Here is a 15,735-nt window from a genome sequence, read left to right as displayed (position 1 = left end):
GGCCCCAGCCAGGGCCAGAGGTATTGGGGGTGTTCTTGGGCATCTGCTGGGGGCTCTGCCTCTTGGCCCCAAAGTAGAGGCATCTCTGAGCTCAGCCCCCATTCCTTGTCACTTGGCTGCTCCATGCAGCCAGTGTCTTCTGGCCTGTGTGTTCCTGGCCACACGGTGGGCCATGGAAGGAGCCAGACAGGCTCAGGCCTCAGGGTAGGATGCTGAGGCTGGATGTTGGGTCCTGAGAGGGGCTGGTTGTGGCCTGCTTATGGCAGATGAGCTGGGAACAGCTGCACTCCCTGTTGTCCAAGGAGTATGCAGGCTGGTGATAGTGACACAGCCTCCAAATGGAACGGAGATGGAGAAAGAAGCCTGCTCCGCGGGCCTGGCCAGCTGAGCTCTGTGAGAAGGGTCACTGGAATGTGGGTGGGGACAGTCCTCTCTAGGGCTAAGTTCTGGGGAAAGCCCTTGAAGGGCTCTTGATCTGTGGCTCCTGGGATGGGGCTGAGGAGTCCAGAGCTGGGTCTGGAGTTAGCCTCAGGATAGGGACCAGTGGAGACAGCCCCTACCACTTGTCAGGGTACCCAGAGTCCAGCCCATGCTCCCATCAAATTCTGTCCACTGCCGACCTCAGTCTTCTAGGGCCATTTGGATGAGGAATCCGATCCAGGACATTGAGTCGCATGACAGCTGAGTGCTAGGGCTAGAACTAGAGTCCAGGGAGGGTGAGTGGGGTGTCTGGACAGCGTCTGGGGGCCTGGGGTTCTCTTTAGGAGGTGGGGTGGCCTGTGTATCTGCTGAGGACCACTCCCAGATGTACAGGGGAGGGAAGCTCTGAACGCTCCCTGATGACCCAGGGGGGCAGGGAGTTGGGACAACAGCAGAGCTGTCAGGGCTCCTGAGGCAAAGGGGAGGGAAGGCCTCAGGCTGGGTACATGCTTGTGCCACCTCCTAGAGAACATGGTCAAAACCAGGGTTGAGCTACGTTGGGTGGTATTAATAGCACGTGCATCTCATAAAGTGTAAATTGTAGAGTGTACTTGTCCCAGTAAATTTGGGAGCACAGGTTTCTGCCACAACTGGATGCACGGTGAGTGCTTTGTGACCTGGCACTCTGTGCCCCACATCCTTGCCCCCAGTGCTGGCCTCACCTTGGTGTGGACAATCTGCAGTCCAGGAGGAGATTGATCCAGCTCAGAGTCCTGCTGAGCAGAGCTGGCCGACCTTCAGGGTCTGCTGTGTGGGTGGACGGGGCCCCTGAGGCCACCAAGACCCTCTCATGGACAGGGCTGTCCTGCCCACCATCTGTCCCAGCTGAGGTGGGTCATGTATGCAGGGCTGGGCTCCAACATGGCCTTCCCTCTGCACCCAGATCCGGGGGCTCTGGGCCCTTCCCCTCCTCCAAAAAGGAGTGTGTTCACTTTGATTGGCCTTGTTGGTTTCAGTACTTTGTATTTGCAGTTATTTTTTAACTTCCCAGCCAAGTAAGATTGTAGCTCCATGTGAAGTTGTTCTACAAAGCTGATAACAAAACAGTTTCCTCTTGCCCACTTGAGTCTGACCAAGCTGGCAACCACGGCTTCTTCAGTGGACTCCCTCCTGGTGGGCATGCCACAGCCTGACAGCACTTGCATGGTCTCTGGGCTCAGCAAGATCACATTTTCCTTTTCATACAACTGTTTGTTTCCTTGTTTTTATATTTATCAAAATTCAGCCCTAAATTTGCTGACAGAATTTTAAAAGTCACAGTTTTGGTCAAATTTCTGAAATGATTCTTGTTCACATGGAGTAGCCTCCTGGTGTCCCCTGTCTGGGCTGCCCTGGGCCCCATCTGCTGGGTCCTGGTCACCATGTTCTCCCTTGTTTTCATGGAGTATGTTTGTCTTTTTCCATTTTTTTTTAAAGGTTTATTTATTTGAGAGAGAGCATGCACAGGTGGGGGTGGGAGGGACAGAGGGAGAATCTCAAGCAGACTCCCTGCTAAGCACAGAGCTTGATCCCACTACCCTGAGATTACAACCTGAGCTGAAACTAAGAGTCAGACACTCAACTGACAGCCCCCCAGGTACCCCCATGGAGTATATTTTTCTGGAAAGTGCTCATGGGAGCTAGATCATACAACAAGGACTAATTGACGTGTGTGAGTGGGTTCCCTGCAGTCCCAGGTGCTGTACTAGGTTCTTTATAGGAGCTGCTTCATTTCCTAGTAACAGTAAATCTGTGATCAGCTAGTTTTATCCAACAGCAGAGGTTACCTCACCTACAGTCACAAAGCTCAGAACCTGTTCATGATTCAGCTACAAGTCTGACTCTGAAACTTAATTTAAGAAAATTATTTTAATAGAAGTTTTGCCTGTGAATGCTGAACTAGGTCAGTAGTTCAATAGTGCTATGAAAAATAGCACACCACCTTTCCCAGGGTCAGTTTTAGCCCTCTTAGATGATTCTTTTGGCATTTATTGTCCTATCTTTAAGTTGGTGGCTTTTACATTGTTTTTGACAAAAACTCGAATATATTTTGGGGCACCTGGATGGCTCAGTCGATTAACATCTGCCTTCAGCCTCAGGTCGTGACCCCAGGGTCCTGGGATCAAGCCCCACGTTGTGCTCCCTGCTCATTGGGAAGTCTGCTTCTCCGTCTCCTCTGTCCTTCCCCCTGCTTGTGCTCTCTCTCTGTCAAGTAAATCTTTTTTAAAAAATTGATATCACTACCTGGTGCTTACACACACGCACAGAACTGCAAGGTTTTTAAAAAATATATTTTATTTTTCTATTCATGAGAGACACACAGAGAGAGAGAGGCAGAGACACAGGCAGAGGGAGAAGCAGGCTCCTCACAGGTAGCCTGTCTCAGGACTTGATTCCCGGACCCTGGGATCATGACCAAAGCGGAGGGCAGATGCTCAACTCACTGAGCCACCCAGGTGTCCCAGAACTGAAAGATTTAAAAAGCAACACTTACACTTACTCCTCCTAAGTGTAATAATCTCAGATATATTCTTTCTATTTCTTTTTTTAAAAGGTTTTATTTATTTATTTGAGAGAGAGGGAAAGGAGAAGTAAGCCACCAACTTGTTTTCTTGAAGCTTCTCTTTTTCCTTGTTCTGCAGTGTTCACAGTGATGTAGTTCACTACAGATCTGTTTCCACTTGGAAAAGCCTGATGCAATCTAGAAAGTCTTGGGAAATCCTCCGAGCTGCTGTGCTGTCACCTGCCCACCCTCTCTCCTTTCCCATTTCCTATCTCATTGGCATTTTCAACATTTTCTTTTAATCTATTTAATGAAATTTTAAAAATTTCAGTTACATAATTTTTAATTTCTAAGAGGCTTTGTGTTTTGGGTATTTTGGGGAGATATTTTTAATAGTGCTCACTCTGTTTATGTTTCACAGATGTGATGTCATCTCTTCTGTAAGGATATTAATGATACCTATATTCTCAAGCACAGTGCCCCCATCACCCCTGTCTAATTTCTGCTTCTGAGATGGTTTTTCTGTTTGTTGACTTTGGTCTCTGTTTTCCATGTTAGTGGGTTTCCTCTGGTAAAACTTATATTTATGTGTGGTCTACAGAGCTCTGCAAGAAATGTCCAAGACACCCAGAAATACTCTCAAAGCACCCTTTCTGTCCACTTGTAGTGGGAGCCAGGATGCTTTGGAGATGTAGCTGCTTCCAGGTGCAGCTGTCAACTTGAGGAATTAAAGCACACAACCCCTCATTCAACTGGAATTTCGGATAAGGAACACGTAGTTTTCATTATATGTGTGTCCTGTGTGGTACTTAATCTGGTGACTCTAACACTGGGTCTGGCAAGAAGCATATGGAACTGGGGCGTCTTTTCATACCAGATGGAATAAGCATTGTCGAAGGCTTATGTGGGTGTGTCAGAGGGCTCAGGAGCCAGCATGGAAGGCTTTCACTGGCCAAGTGAGAAAGCGTCAGAAAGAATATAAACCACACTGGGCTGAAGCATAAAGTGAAATCCACTGGGCAACTGGAGGACTGATCGAGAGGTCATGAGGCATGTAGCCCTCCTGAAATTGATTACATTCTTTGATTGGAAGACTGAGAAGATTTTTATGAGTATATTAGTATAACTTTCTATCTTACTGAAAACCAAAAATGATGTATGAGATTATAAAGTCTCTGAAGTTTGATGGAATGCCCATTCTGATGGGCTTAAATAGGCTAATACATGCTTGTATAGATTTAAAATAGAGAACATGACAGTTCCAAAGGAAAAAAAAATTTAGCTTCTAATGCCTTAGGAATGTTCACCCTTTAAGAAAGGTCATTTTCTTGCAGAATCTACAGCTCAAAAAGAAAGAAAAAAGCAGGGATAATGGTTGATTGTTGGATAAGAAGCAAAGATGTAAATTCATGCAGAGAGCAAGTAATGCCAAGGGGACTTCAATTCAGATAAACATTCATTCAGTGTCGCTTAAATGTCAGGCTGAAAAATGTAGAGTCTGACAGCTTCTATCAGAAAAAGTTCAGGTAATATATTTTTAAGATTTTATTTATTTATTCATGAAAGAAAGAGATAGAGGCAGAGACACAGGCAGAGGGGGAAGCAGGCTCTATGCAGGGAACCTGATGTAGGACTCGATCCCAGGACTCCAGGATCCTGTGCTGGGCTGAAGGCAGAAGCTTAACTGCTGAGCTACCCAGGTGTCCCTCAGGTAATATTTTTAATCAAGGTGAATCCTTGGACAAATTAGACTCGTTTTATGATTTTGATTTAAAACAACTATGTGGGGACACCTGGGTGGCTCAGTTGGTGAAGCAGCTGTCTTCAGCTTGAGTCATGTTCCTGGGGTCCTGGGATTGAGTCCTGTGTAGAGCTCCCTGCTCAGTGGGGGGTCTGCTTCTCCGTCTCCCTCTGCCTCCCCATGCTTGTGCGCACTCTCTCTCTCTCTCTCTCTGTCAAATAAATAAAGTCTTAAAAAAATAAAACAGTTATAAGATGATAGAAAGTTACAGCTTCTGGAAAGATTAGGTTATTTACTGATGATGCAAAACTTGCATAAACTTTACTAAATGTCCTGGTCTGGTTTTAAGGTCAGGTGAGTTATCTTTATTGAGCTTTTTTTTTTTTTTTTTTTTTAAAGTAGTGTCCACATCCAGCACAGAGCCCGACTGGGGCTTGAACTCATGACCCTGGATCCTGACCTGATCTGAAATCCAGAGTCAGATGCACAGACTGAGTCCCCCAGGTGCCTCGGGTAAGTTACTTTACCAGAAAATATTTACAGTCACATAAATGTACACATCTGTGTTTATGTTGAAATAACTGTTCTCTATCATAAAATATGTCTTCTGTAAACCTCAGTGCTCTGAATTATTTGCATTTCATTACACCATTCATCTCTCACTTCCTGTGGTATATTATCTCTGAAGATGTCACAACAACTTCCCCTTCCCAGTACACATGCTGCTTGGCAACGTGAGATTGCTGTCCTTCCTATTGAGAGCTGGGGTCTGACTCCCGGCCCTTGAGGGCTGCCTGGCACCTGCTCTGACTCTCTGAGTGTGGTCAAGTGCTGCCGAGCTTTCATGTTGGGGCCTGGCAGCTTCCATCAGCAGGAGGAAGGCTAGGCTAGACTACTGAGTACCAAGAGGTTGTGAGGCCACACGGACAGAGAGGACCATGTGGGTGGGGGGGCCACATGGACAGGGAATGGGCCATGTAGACACAGAGAGGACCCAGCTGATGGCCACTTTGAGGCCCCAGGTGCCAGAGGGAAGCTGTCTGGATCCTCTGGCCCCCGGTGAGCCATTCTACCAGCACTATGTGGGACACAGACAGGCTGTCCTGTCGGACTTCTTGAGCAGTAAAAGATCCCAGACACAGGTCTGGTCTCCTGCCCCATGCTGTGTGGTGGGGGCTAGGATGCTGCAAGCCATGGCTCTGCCATAGGTGCATAAATCATGGACTGTTCTAGGGTGTCAGAAGGGCATGTATAGGAGGGTCTGCTTTGGGTAAACGCGACCACCCTGGACACCTACCGCACTCTCTCCTGTGGCCATGTCAGGGCTCCAGGATGCCTTTCCACCAGATACTTTCTCTTTTCATCAGGAAAAGCATCTCTGTCGCCCAGACTCAGCCTCCTTGGGGCCTCCCCAGGGGTCTCGAGCTGATCCCACCAAGGCTTGAAGCAGACGGCCTGGAAACACATTCAGCTCAGCCCAAGATCCGCAAGATGAGGCAGAGTAAGTGACAGTCCCAACTGAGAGTGCAGGTGGGGGTGCTGGGCATGCAAGGCAGTGGGAACCCTCCCAGCTGCACTGCCCAAGGTGCATTGCAGGGTGAAGCAGGGTTGGTATCCCTGTGGACAGTGCTGCAGAAAGATTACCAAGGCCAGGTCAAGGCTTCGAGATGGCCGAGGGACCTTGTGTCATGGGAAGACACCGCTGACCCACCCAGCCCAGCCAGACACACAGGAAAACCCCTTCCTGCTGTGTGTTCCTGCTGGGGAAGCTCACACCCATGCTTGCTGTAAAGTGGAGATGCTCGGAGAAGTCCCAGGCCCAAGGGCACCGCCCGTTGTGAGGCTGGTACGGTGGAGGGTCAGCAACCTGACAGCTGGCACATCACACAACCACTGCAGGCCTGTCTCTTTTCTAACAGGACCTAACTGGATAAACCAAATCTGTCACCAACGGAGAGGTCGGTAAAGTGAACTTCCCTCCGTGGACCCAGGAAGCTACCTCATGTGGATGCAGTGCTCTGGGTCCTCTCAGGAGGCTGGGCTGGTGGCTGTTCCACAGGTCATCTGCCCCAGCCTTTCAGAAGCAAAGGCCGTCCCCTAACCAACTCGCTAGAAATGTGGTGGCCATGGAGGTCACCCCCACCAGTAGAGGCACTGCGTGTGACGGCCCTTAGAACAAAATTGATGGTTTTTGGCTCCTGACTTGAAAACTGATGGATCTGTAAGGACAATGAGGAAGTGATTTTGGCATCACAGGAGAGGTTAAAACACTGACGCACCCCCTGCAGCTCGGGGCCAGGTTCCAGTTCAAGAATGTCTATGAGGTGGGCTCCAGTGCCTTGGCAGGCTGGCTTGCTGTGCACCCACAGATGGGAGCAGCTAGGCGGAGGAGCACCCGACCAAGGGTGGCCCTTGGTTGGGTGCTGTGGCAGGAAACCACTGATGAGAGGCTGACCCTGACTAGTCAAATCTTTGGTCTTGTTTGCTTGACATTTTCCCAGGATGAAAAGTTTGGCTGGTCCATGAGGCAATGTATCTACATTTCCATATTCTTATCTGTATTTTTTATTTTTTTTTTTTGAGAGAGAGCTAGCACACAAGTGGGGTGGGGCAGCTGAGCACAGAGCCCTCTACCCTGAGATCACAACCTGAACTGAAATCGAGAGTTGGGTACCTCACTGCCTGAGCCACCCAGGTGCCCTCAAGATTTTAGGTCATTGCTACACCCAGCCTGAGGCTCAAACTCACAACTCTGAGATGGAGAACCACACGCTCCACCAACTGAGCATGCTGGGTGCCTGTCCTGCCAGGTCATCGCCCTGAAGTCCTCACCCTCCCAGCCCACAGCTCTCCTGAGGGACACACTCAACTCTTCTGACCCGGAATGGGCGCAGTTCTTGCCTCATGGTGTGAAACGCTGCAGGGTGGCGAGCCTCCAGGAGAAGGTGGCCCCTCCAAGAACAGGTCAGAACCAGCAGACACTGTCAGTGAAATTGGAAGAGCCTCATGTGACTGATGATCCATGCGATTCCCAAGGAACTTGGGCAGCCTCAGCCCTGCTGCCAGCCACCAGTCCCAAACTGACAAACTAGTCCCTTCTCCTTGTGAAACTTGTGCCTTTTGCAGGTTTAAGCCTGGCCTTGCTCTGTTCCAGAGACACTTGCATTTGTCTTCTATTGCTGTACCACACATTGAGCAGCTTAATGCAACACTTTTATTATTACAGAGCTGCCCTGGGTCAGACACCTAGACAGGAGCCTCCGCTCAGGGCCTCCCAAATGAAATGAGTGTCTGCCGGGGCTGCGTCTGGACCCGAGGCACTAGTCCCCTTCCACTCCATCCTAGGGGGCAGCAGAAATCAGGTCCTTGCTGTCATCAGACTGAGGTCCAGTTTCTTCTTGGCTGTTGGCTGGGGGCTGCCCACATGTTCCCTCCAAGGGCTCTTTCACAGAATGGCCAGCTGGAGAAGTTGACTCCAGGCAGCACGATGGAGACTCTATCAGACAGTGACATCCCAGCCCCTCGTCCTTTGGTTGTTACAGCACCCTGCCCTGCACTCAAGGGAGGACACAGAGTGTGCTCTGACCGCACCTGACAGTCCTGCAGCCCACCTGGCCCTTGGTGGGCTATGTCCCTTGTGTGCTTGTGTAGGCCCTACTGGCTCTGAGTCACCTCACATGCCTGCGTCCCCAGACCACATCCTCCTCCCTTAGTCCCTCCAAGCACCCTATCAGCAAGAGAGCCTGACTGCAGCCCCGCAGACCTCCCTATGAGCCCAGCTCTGCTCTCATCTGAGAGGCAGCTTCCCCAGGCCCCAGCCTGGACATTTACCTGTGGGTGTTACTCCATCAGAGGCCGTCAGCTCAGTCCTGTGGAGGGAGATCCTGCCATTTTCGTCTCTCGACAACACTTCTTCCAGATGATCTTATTTGTCCGAGAGCAGGCCTGCCATCTGTCTGCCTCCCTCCAATAGCTTCCAGTTCCTTGGCACACAATAGGTGCTCAGCAAATATTTGTTGAATGACAGAACAGTGGCACGAGCACGTGTCTGTGTCTGGTGGCATCTCTGAGTGCCTGTGGTTTCTCCTCCCAGTGAGCTTGGCTGCCTGGAATGTCCGAGTCCCCAGGAACAGGAGCCAGAACCTGCTTCTTAGTGGGGCTGGTTGGCTGGCCCCTGCATTGTCCAGCCACACCTCCTAGAAGAGGGGAGGTGGGTACAGGGCTCTGGTCTGGTAGGGGGTTGGCCAGAGCTCAGGGTGTGACCATGGTGATGTCAGTGGCTTTGTCCTGGTGGTCTCTTCCCAAGGAACAGAGATGCTGAGTGACACTGGGAACTGAGCAATCGGCAGTCACTTGGGAAAGAGTCGGAGGTCTCAGGCCTTGGCCAGGGGAGGGGCAGGTGGCCTGCTGAAACTTTAACTTTACTCTCATCTGTGGCTATTAACTGCCAAGAGTAGGGGTGGGGACAGCAGCCTTTGCTGCTCATTTTGGTTTTGCTGGCCTCAGGCAGAGAGGGACAAGAGGGGTTGCAGCCCTGCACCACATCTGTCCATTCTTGCCCAGTGGTTCACTGGGGTCAGCTGCCCCCCAGTGGCGGCCCCCTCAGACTTACACATCTGGGCCAAGCTGAGGGCTGGGTTTCTACCCGAGAGGGCCTCACAGGGCCCAAGGCCAGGGAACCTGCTGGGAGAGGAGGCGCGCCCACAGGCTCCTGGCTCCTCGGCTGGGAGCTGACCCTGGTCCCCTTCCAGACAGGGGCCAGTGCTGGGCCATTTCTGCCTCCCTCTAGCACTGCCTGGACATCTTCCCTCCACTGTGGAGAGACAGCCCAGCAGACAGAGGCGGGAACAGAGGACAGAGATGGAGAGACATGGGCGGGACACAGAGAAGATTGGTCACCAGCTAATATAAACCAGTTAAAAAAACAGGAGGAGAGGCCAGGCCTCATAGCCAGCCAGGCAGGGCTTGTTTTTTCCAGAATGAAAGGCCCAGGGAGGGGCTGGGACCAGGACCAGTTCTGATTCCAGTTTGGAAAAGGGGCTCTGACCCCCAGGGCCTGGGTCTTGCTGAGGAAATGAGTCCATTGCGGGGGGGGGGCTCCTCACATCCTCATGGCTGGCGCTCCCTGTCCTGACCCCTCATTCCTCTGCAGCTGTGACAGTCTCCCCACCTTGCCTGGAGCTGGGGAGACCAGCTGGACTGGGTTCCTTGCTGGTCTGAGGAATTGGGGACCAGGACAGGGTTCATGGGTGAGATCCCCACCCACCAGGGACGGGGGCCAGTGACCATAATTCTATTCAAATGGGCAGTTTAAAAAACGCACTGTGGGTTTTGGTAGTTGTTTGCTTTTTTTTTTTCTTCTTGAGGTTTGCTTAACTAGAAAGAGTGGGTTTGGTATGCAGTGTATGATCTGTTATTTTGCATTTGTTTATGTGACTCTGTAAGTTTTCCCAGAGCTTCAAATTTGTGCCTTCCGTTGGGGAGGTTCCCATACCTCCCTTCCTCCCTCCACTCTGGGCAGGGAGTGTCTTAGCCAGGATTTGCTTTCAGGGACACCAAGCTCTGCCCTGGATGGTGGGCAGATGGGGGTCCAGGCCAGAGCTGGAGGCTGGTCAAATGCCAAAAGTGCTCAGGGTCCCCACCCTTATGCCCTGGCAGGCTCCCCTGGGTGGTAAAGATGTTGATCAACAGCAGGGCCCATCATGCTGTCCTAAGGGAGCCCCCTGGGCCCCACCCCCCAGGGGTGTTGTGACTGTTCTTTTCCTTTCATAAATAAAGAAATGCAGCCCCCAGAGGAGGCTAAGGGGAAGAGTTGGAAGAGGTGTAGGTCTGGCAACCTGGGCTCCTTAGGCGTCCCAACCCTGGAGGCCTTTCTGTTAGGAATGCCTCAAGCTCCATAGCAAGCACAGAGGGGGAGGATCCTGCCCACACCTTGGGCCAAGGTCCCCCGACAGGAGTGGAAGGGAGGTGATGTGCACCCCAGAGCCCAGTCCTGCAGCAGCCCCAAGGGCCTCATATGTCACAGCTGCCCCCACAGCATCTGGGACCATGCCCTCCACCCTCCTACCCCTCCTGGACCTGGGCCAGAGAAGGGGCAGGGTCTCTGCTCTGATTCCCCTCACGTTGTTGGGCACCATGCCCATGTTCCTACCCACCCACCCAAAGGCCAGCCAAGGATTTCTGGAGGGCTAGGGGCCAGCTGGAGCCAGAGGGGGCGGTCTGCAGACTGTTGACCCCGCCCAGGGCTCTGTGATGTCATGGTGGGGGCTAAGGAGGGGGAGGGGGCCGGGCTGTTTTTCTGGAGAGTTGGAGCAGAAGTGAGACAAAGCGAGGCCAGCGAGCCAGGCAGGCGCCATGGAGCTGCAGTCCCAAGTTCTGCTCTGGGAACTTGTGCTTCTACACAGTGAGTGCAGGGTGGGTGGGGGTCCAGAGTGGGGGCACAACCAGGTCTTTGTGTGCTGTGCAAAGCCGCCTGTCGGAGCTTGAGTGTGGAGCAGTGGGACGCCCTCACTGCTGGGAAGGGGCTGGGGCGGGGCGGGGGTTGGGGGGGCTCAAGATGGCAGCTCACCAGGATGCGGGGGCCCCCCAGGACCCAGGAAACCACACGGATTCAGGAACAAGAGGGCTAAGACAGGCAGGGAGGCTGAGGTGGCGGGTGCCTCTCCCTGGGGTCCCTTGCCCACCTCACTCTTCCACTTGTCCTAGTGGTCAGAAGAGGAGTAGGTCGGGGGATCTAGGGGGCCTGGGAACAGTGAGGCTCACAGGGTCTGTTCCAGCCCCCACTTGGCTCCCAGGCCCCCTGAGCCCGCCTCCTGGGCTGGCCCGCTGAGCCGGCACATTCCTCCTGGTCCCGGGCGCTCAGCCCATCTCTGAAGCAGAAACTTGCTTATGGGGGTGCGGATGGTCCAGCCTGCTCAGCCTCAGGCCTCTGCCCTTCAGGGGGGCTGCGGGGGCTCCAGCCGTGAGACCTGGGTGTGGGGCAGGGTGCCCAGCTGGGGCAAGGACTCTTGAGGGCTTGTGTGGCATAGCTTTGGCAGGTGTGTGTACCTCACTGTATACCAAGGTGCAGGAGCCCTCAAAACCAGCCTTGAGCATCAGGCTTTGGGGCTCTGGTGGCCTTGCTGCAGTGATGGTGATACTAGCCACCATTCCTGAGGGTGGCCCTTGGTGACAAGCACATACTCCAGAGCTGCCTCCACCACTCACCCCCAAAAGGGGAATGCTGTCCCACGGCCCAGGCAGGTGGCTGTGGGGATGAGGTGGTGTCCGTGGGAGACGTGCCTGCACCATGGGGGGCTAAAGGAGACCCCTTGCCCATCTCATCTGCTAGCCTCTGACAATCCCCACCTGCTAACAGGGAGTCATTAACATGCCCCACCCCACCAGCCCAGCAAGTGCTGTAAGGGGACCCAGGGAGCCATGTCGGCTCAGGCTGGGTGGGTGACCTGGATGCAAAGGCTCAGGTCAACCCCTCCCCAGTAGGACTCTCTTCTTCTTCTAGGCTCTGCTGTCCTTCTCTCCTCAGGTTAGTGGCCACCCTCCCCTGGAAACTACAACAGGCCCCCTCCTGACTTGCCAGACCCGCCCTATGCCTTGCCCTTGGGTCCTGTCCCTCCCCCAGTGACTCCTCCTCCCCACCAGTGCCCTCGGGGTCCCTGCCTGCCGCCAGCTCCGTAGTGTCCGAGTCCACCGTGAGCTGGGCAGCGGGCGCCCTGGCCGTGCTGCGCTGCCAGAGCCCGAGAATGGTGTGGACGCAGGACCGGCTGCACGACCGCCAGCGCGTGGTCCACTGGGACCTCAGCGGCAGCCCCGCCGGCGGCCCGGCTCGCAGACTCGTGGACATGTATTCGGCGGGCGAGCAGCGCGTGTACGGGCCTCGCGACCACGGCCGCCTTCTGCTCCCGCCTTCTGCCTTCCACGACGGCAACTTCTCGCTGCTCATCCGCGGTAAGGAGCCCGGGGCGGTGACGGGGCGCCGGGGAGGGGGGCGGGGCGCAGGGGCTGGGCGGGCCCACCTTGCACTTCACCGCTGGGTTTCCTGCCCGGTCGTAGCGGTGGAGTATGCCGACGAGGGGCTGTACACCTGTAACCTGCACCACCATTACTGCCACCTCTACGAGACCCTGGCCGTCCGCCTGGAGGTCACGGACAACCGTGAGTGCGCCCCCCTCCCGCCCCCGGGACGTGTCCCCGCTGGCTCCCTGCCCTCCCACCGGGTGCTGACCGGCCTGCACCCCCAGCCCAGGAGGCTGGCGCGCACTGGGACGGCGAGAAGGAGGTGCTGGTGGTAGAACGCGGCGCGCCCGCGCTGCTAACCTGCGTGAACCGGGAGCACGTCTGGACCGACCGGCATCTGGAGGAGGCGCAGCAGGTCGTGCACTGGGACCGACAGCCGCCCGGTGTGCCGCACGACCGCGCTGACCGCCTGCTGGACCTGTATGCCTCGGGTGAGCGCCGGGCCTACGGGCCGCCCTTCCTGCGCGACCGCGTGGCGGTGGGGGTGGACGCGTTTGCACGTGGCGACTTCTCCCTGCGCATCGACCCGTTGGAGCCCGCTGATGAGGGCACCTACTCCTGCCACCTGCACCACCACTACTGCGGCCTGCACGAGCGCCGCATCTTTCACCTGAGGGTCACCGAGCCAGTCGCTGAGCCGCCCCCGCGGGACTCGCCGGGCAACGGTTCCAGCCACAGCGGCGCCCCCGGCCCAGGTACCGTGCGCCCCTCCCCGCCCCTCCCCCCCCCCCCCCCCCCCCCCGCATGGCCCGGGGTGTTAGCCGAGGGGAGGCGCCCAAAGCCGCACCTTTCTCCCCAGACCCGCGCAGAGGGCCGGCCTGGGTCGGGTGCCCGCTGGATGGGGGGCGCTGCGCGCTCCCTGACACAGCCCCCGCTCGGCCTGTGCAGATTCCACCCTGCCGCGCGGCCGCAGCGTCATCAACGTCATCGTCCCCGAGGGCCGCGCCCACTTCTTCCAGCAGCTGGGCTACGTGCTGGCCACCCTGCTCCTCTTCATTCTCCTGCTCATCACTGTCATCCTGGCCACCCGCCAGCGCCGCCGCGGAGGTGAGGGGGGCTCCATCTTGCAGGGTTGAGGACAGCGCTAGGAAGCCTCCCCTGACCAGAGGCAGGGTGTGGGATGCGGTGCCCTGAGCAAAGGGTGAGCAGGGGCGGGAGCTGGGGAGGGGGGTGAGACCATCCCCGACATGACTCTTCCTCCCCAGGCTACCAGTACTCGGACAAGAAGTCGGGGAAGTCAAAGGGGTGAGTGGCTCCTCCAGGCTTTCCTGGGGACCAGACTTCCCCACTGCTCCCCAGCCCACTCTCTGCTCTAACCACCAATCACCCTCCTGTCTCCAGGAAAGATGTTAATTTGGCAGAGTTTGCTGTGGCTACAGGCGACCAGGCTGTTTACAGAAGTGAGGACATCCAGCTAGGTGAGGGAGGGCCCCAGAACCAAGGAGCAGACTGTGGCTCCCAGGCCTGAGCTAGGGAAGGTACATCTCTGGGTGGGGGAGCCTCACCCTGCTCTTTCCCTGCACCAGATTACAAAAACAACATCCTCAAGGAGAGGGCTGAGCTGGGCCACACCCCACTGCCCACCAAGAACATTGACTTGGACAAAGGTGAGTGGCATACCTCACCCCATCCACACTCACTAGCCAGCCCCAGGGGCAGGGGTCCCTGGGCCGTCCTGCTGGATGTCTGCCTTGTGTTTGTCCCTGTGACAGATGTCCACCTGTTTCCTTGGCTTCCAGTGTTCAGGAAGGAGTACTGCAAATAAGGTGACCCTGGGCTCCTGGCTGGGCCAGCAGCCCTGCCAACTCCTGTCTGTCTATCTTGGAGGATGACCTCCTGACTCTCATGTGGCTCACCCGACCCCCTTCCAGCGGCTGGTCCCGCTGTCCTGGAACTTGGCCTGGACTGGTACAGAGTGAGGCTGCCTCCAGACCCCTTTCCTGAGAGCTATCCTAATCCTCACAAGCAGCAACGGGCTTGTTGGGATTCTGCTGGAGCCGCAGCTGCCCCTTCACCAGCTCTTAGCAGGCCGTTGCCAGCTCCCATACTCACTGGTGGTCCTGCCCACCCCCCCTGGCACAACCCTAACCCTGCTGATGTTCCCCAACCCAATCCTTCAGGCTCTCCTGGCCCCTGCCACTGTGAGCTGGTGCTCAGTGGGGACTCTTGGAGTTCAGGTCAGCCTCAGGGCTGGCACCCTGGCCCCTTCTTCACCCCTTTCTAGGGGGAGCCTACAGCTAGGACCTGGGGATTGCACACTCCAGGCCCCAGGCTAATTCCCCTCTGCTCTGTGTTGGGGCTACTTAGGGCTGCCCTAGGCTTTTTCTCTGTCTTCCACTCTATTCCAGCTTTGTTTCCAGCAAGTGCCTTGACAGTCACTGGGCTCCATGTGACTTCTGACTCTGGCCCCCCTCCCACAGCCCCTTCTTGGGCTGTAGTCTGGGGCTGGGACCCTGTTTGGTTTCTGTTTTGGCTGAGGACAGGGGAGGGGTAAAAGTGGTTCTAGAGTGGCTTGTGCTGCCACCCCCAACGCCCCACATTTGCTCCCCCTGGGAACCTACCATCATCACAATAAAGACCACATAATTTTTAGGTCTGCTTCTGTGGCTCCTACTTCATGTCCTGGGGGGCAGAGTCTGGGCCTTGGGAACCTCGAAATGCTTTCCTTCATCTGAAGCCCTGCTGTCACTGCCCATTTCTTTGGGTGGAAGGTCTGAATCCAGGTATCCTGGGAATCCTATGGCACTATTCCTGGTTGTGAAGGAGTTCCAGATTCTCTTCTGAGGGCTTATTTGGACATGGAGGAGGACAGCCCTCTGAGAAGCAGATGCCAACATGGGATTAGTTGTGTGAGGATAAAGAGGAGGGAAACAGGAGTAGGTGCCAAAGGCAGGACCCTTGTGAGGGGGAGTGGAGAGGGCTGCAGGAGGAAGCACCCCATCCTCCAAAACTCTCCCAGGATAGTAGGAGGCTGGAAAGGATGTCTGTCACCCCCTGCTGGAAACCCAGAGGTGGT

The 15,735-nt window shown here is 55.2% G+C and overlaps 1 protein-coding gene and 1 long non-coding RNA gene across 5 annotated transcripts; one reads left to right on the top strand and one right to left on the bottom strand.

The window, feature by feature from the left end:
* Positions 1-7,900: 7,900 nt before the first annotated feature.
* LOC111095961 lies at positions 7,901-12,879 on the bottom strand. 2 transcript variants are annotated; one of them, XR_005359781.1, is made up of 2 exons: positions 8,535-12,879; positions 7,901-8,259 (listed from the first exon to the last, which is right to left on the bottom strand). It is a non-coding gene; the product is annotated as an uncharacterized LOC111095961 (long non-coding RNA). The 2 variants fall into 2 exon arrangements; XR_005359780.1 differs by having other exon boundaries at positions 7,901-8,199; positions 8,535-12,876.
* Positions 10,969-15,311, top strand: MXRA8 (matrix remodeling associated 8). 3 transcript variants are annotated; one of them, XM_038537609.1, is made up of 10 exons: positions 10,969-11,106; positions 12,205-12,228; positions 12,345-12,650; positions 12,756-12,857; positions 12,944-13,414; positions 13,608-13,766; positions 13,925-13,964; positions 14,061-14,137; positions 14,246-14,326; positions 14,459-15,311. In XM_038537609.1, the coding sequence occupies exons 1-10, from the start codon at positions 11,058-11,060 to the stop codon at positions 14,482-14,484; spliced, it is 1,335 nt and encodes a 444-aa protein (XP_038393537.1). In that variant the 5' UTR covers positions 10,969-11,057; the 3' UTR covers positions 14,485-15,311. The 3 variants fall into 3 exon arrangements, with proteins under 3 accessions (XP_038393537.1, XP_038393535.1, XP_038393536.1); XM_038537607.1 differs by having other exon boundaries at positions 14,432-15,311; XM_038537608.1 differs by lacking the exon at positions 12,205-12,228 and having other exon boundaries at positions 10,974-11,106; positions 14,432-15,311.
* Positions 15,312-15,735: the final 424 nt, after the last annotated feature.

The sequence above is a fragment of the Canis lupus genome, chromosome 5, assembly GCF_011100685.1.
Source record: "Canis lupus familiaris isolate Mischka breed German Shepherd chromosome 5, alternate assembly UU_Cfam_GSD_1.0, whole genome shotgun sequence".
Classification (NCBI taxonomy): domain Eukaryota; kingdom Metazoa; phylum Chordata; class Mammalia; order Carnivora; family Canidae; genus Canis; species Canis lupus.
Note: the sequence above shows the minus strand (reverse complement) of the source record. Positions and strands in the feature narration are given on the sequence as shown.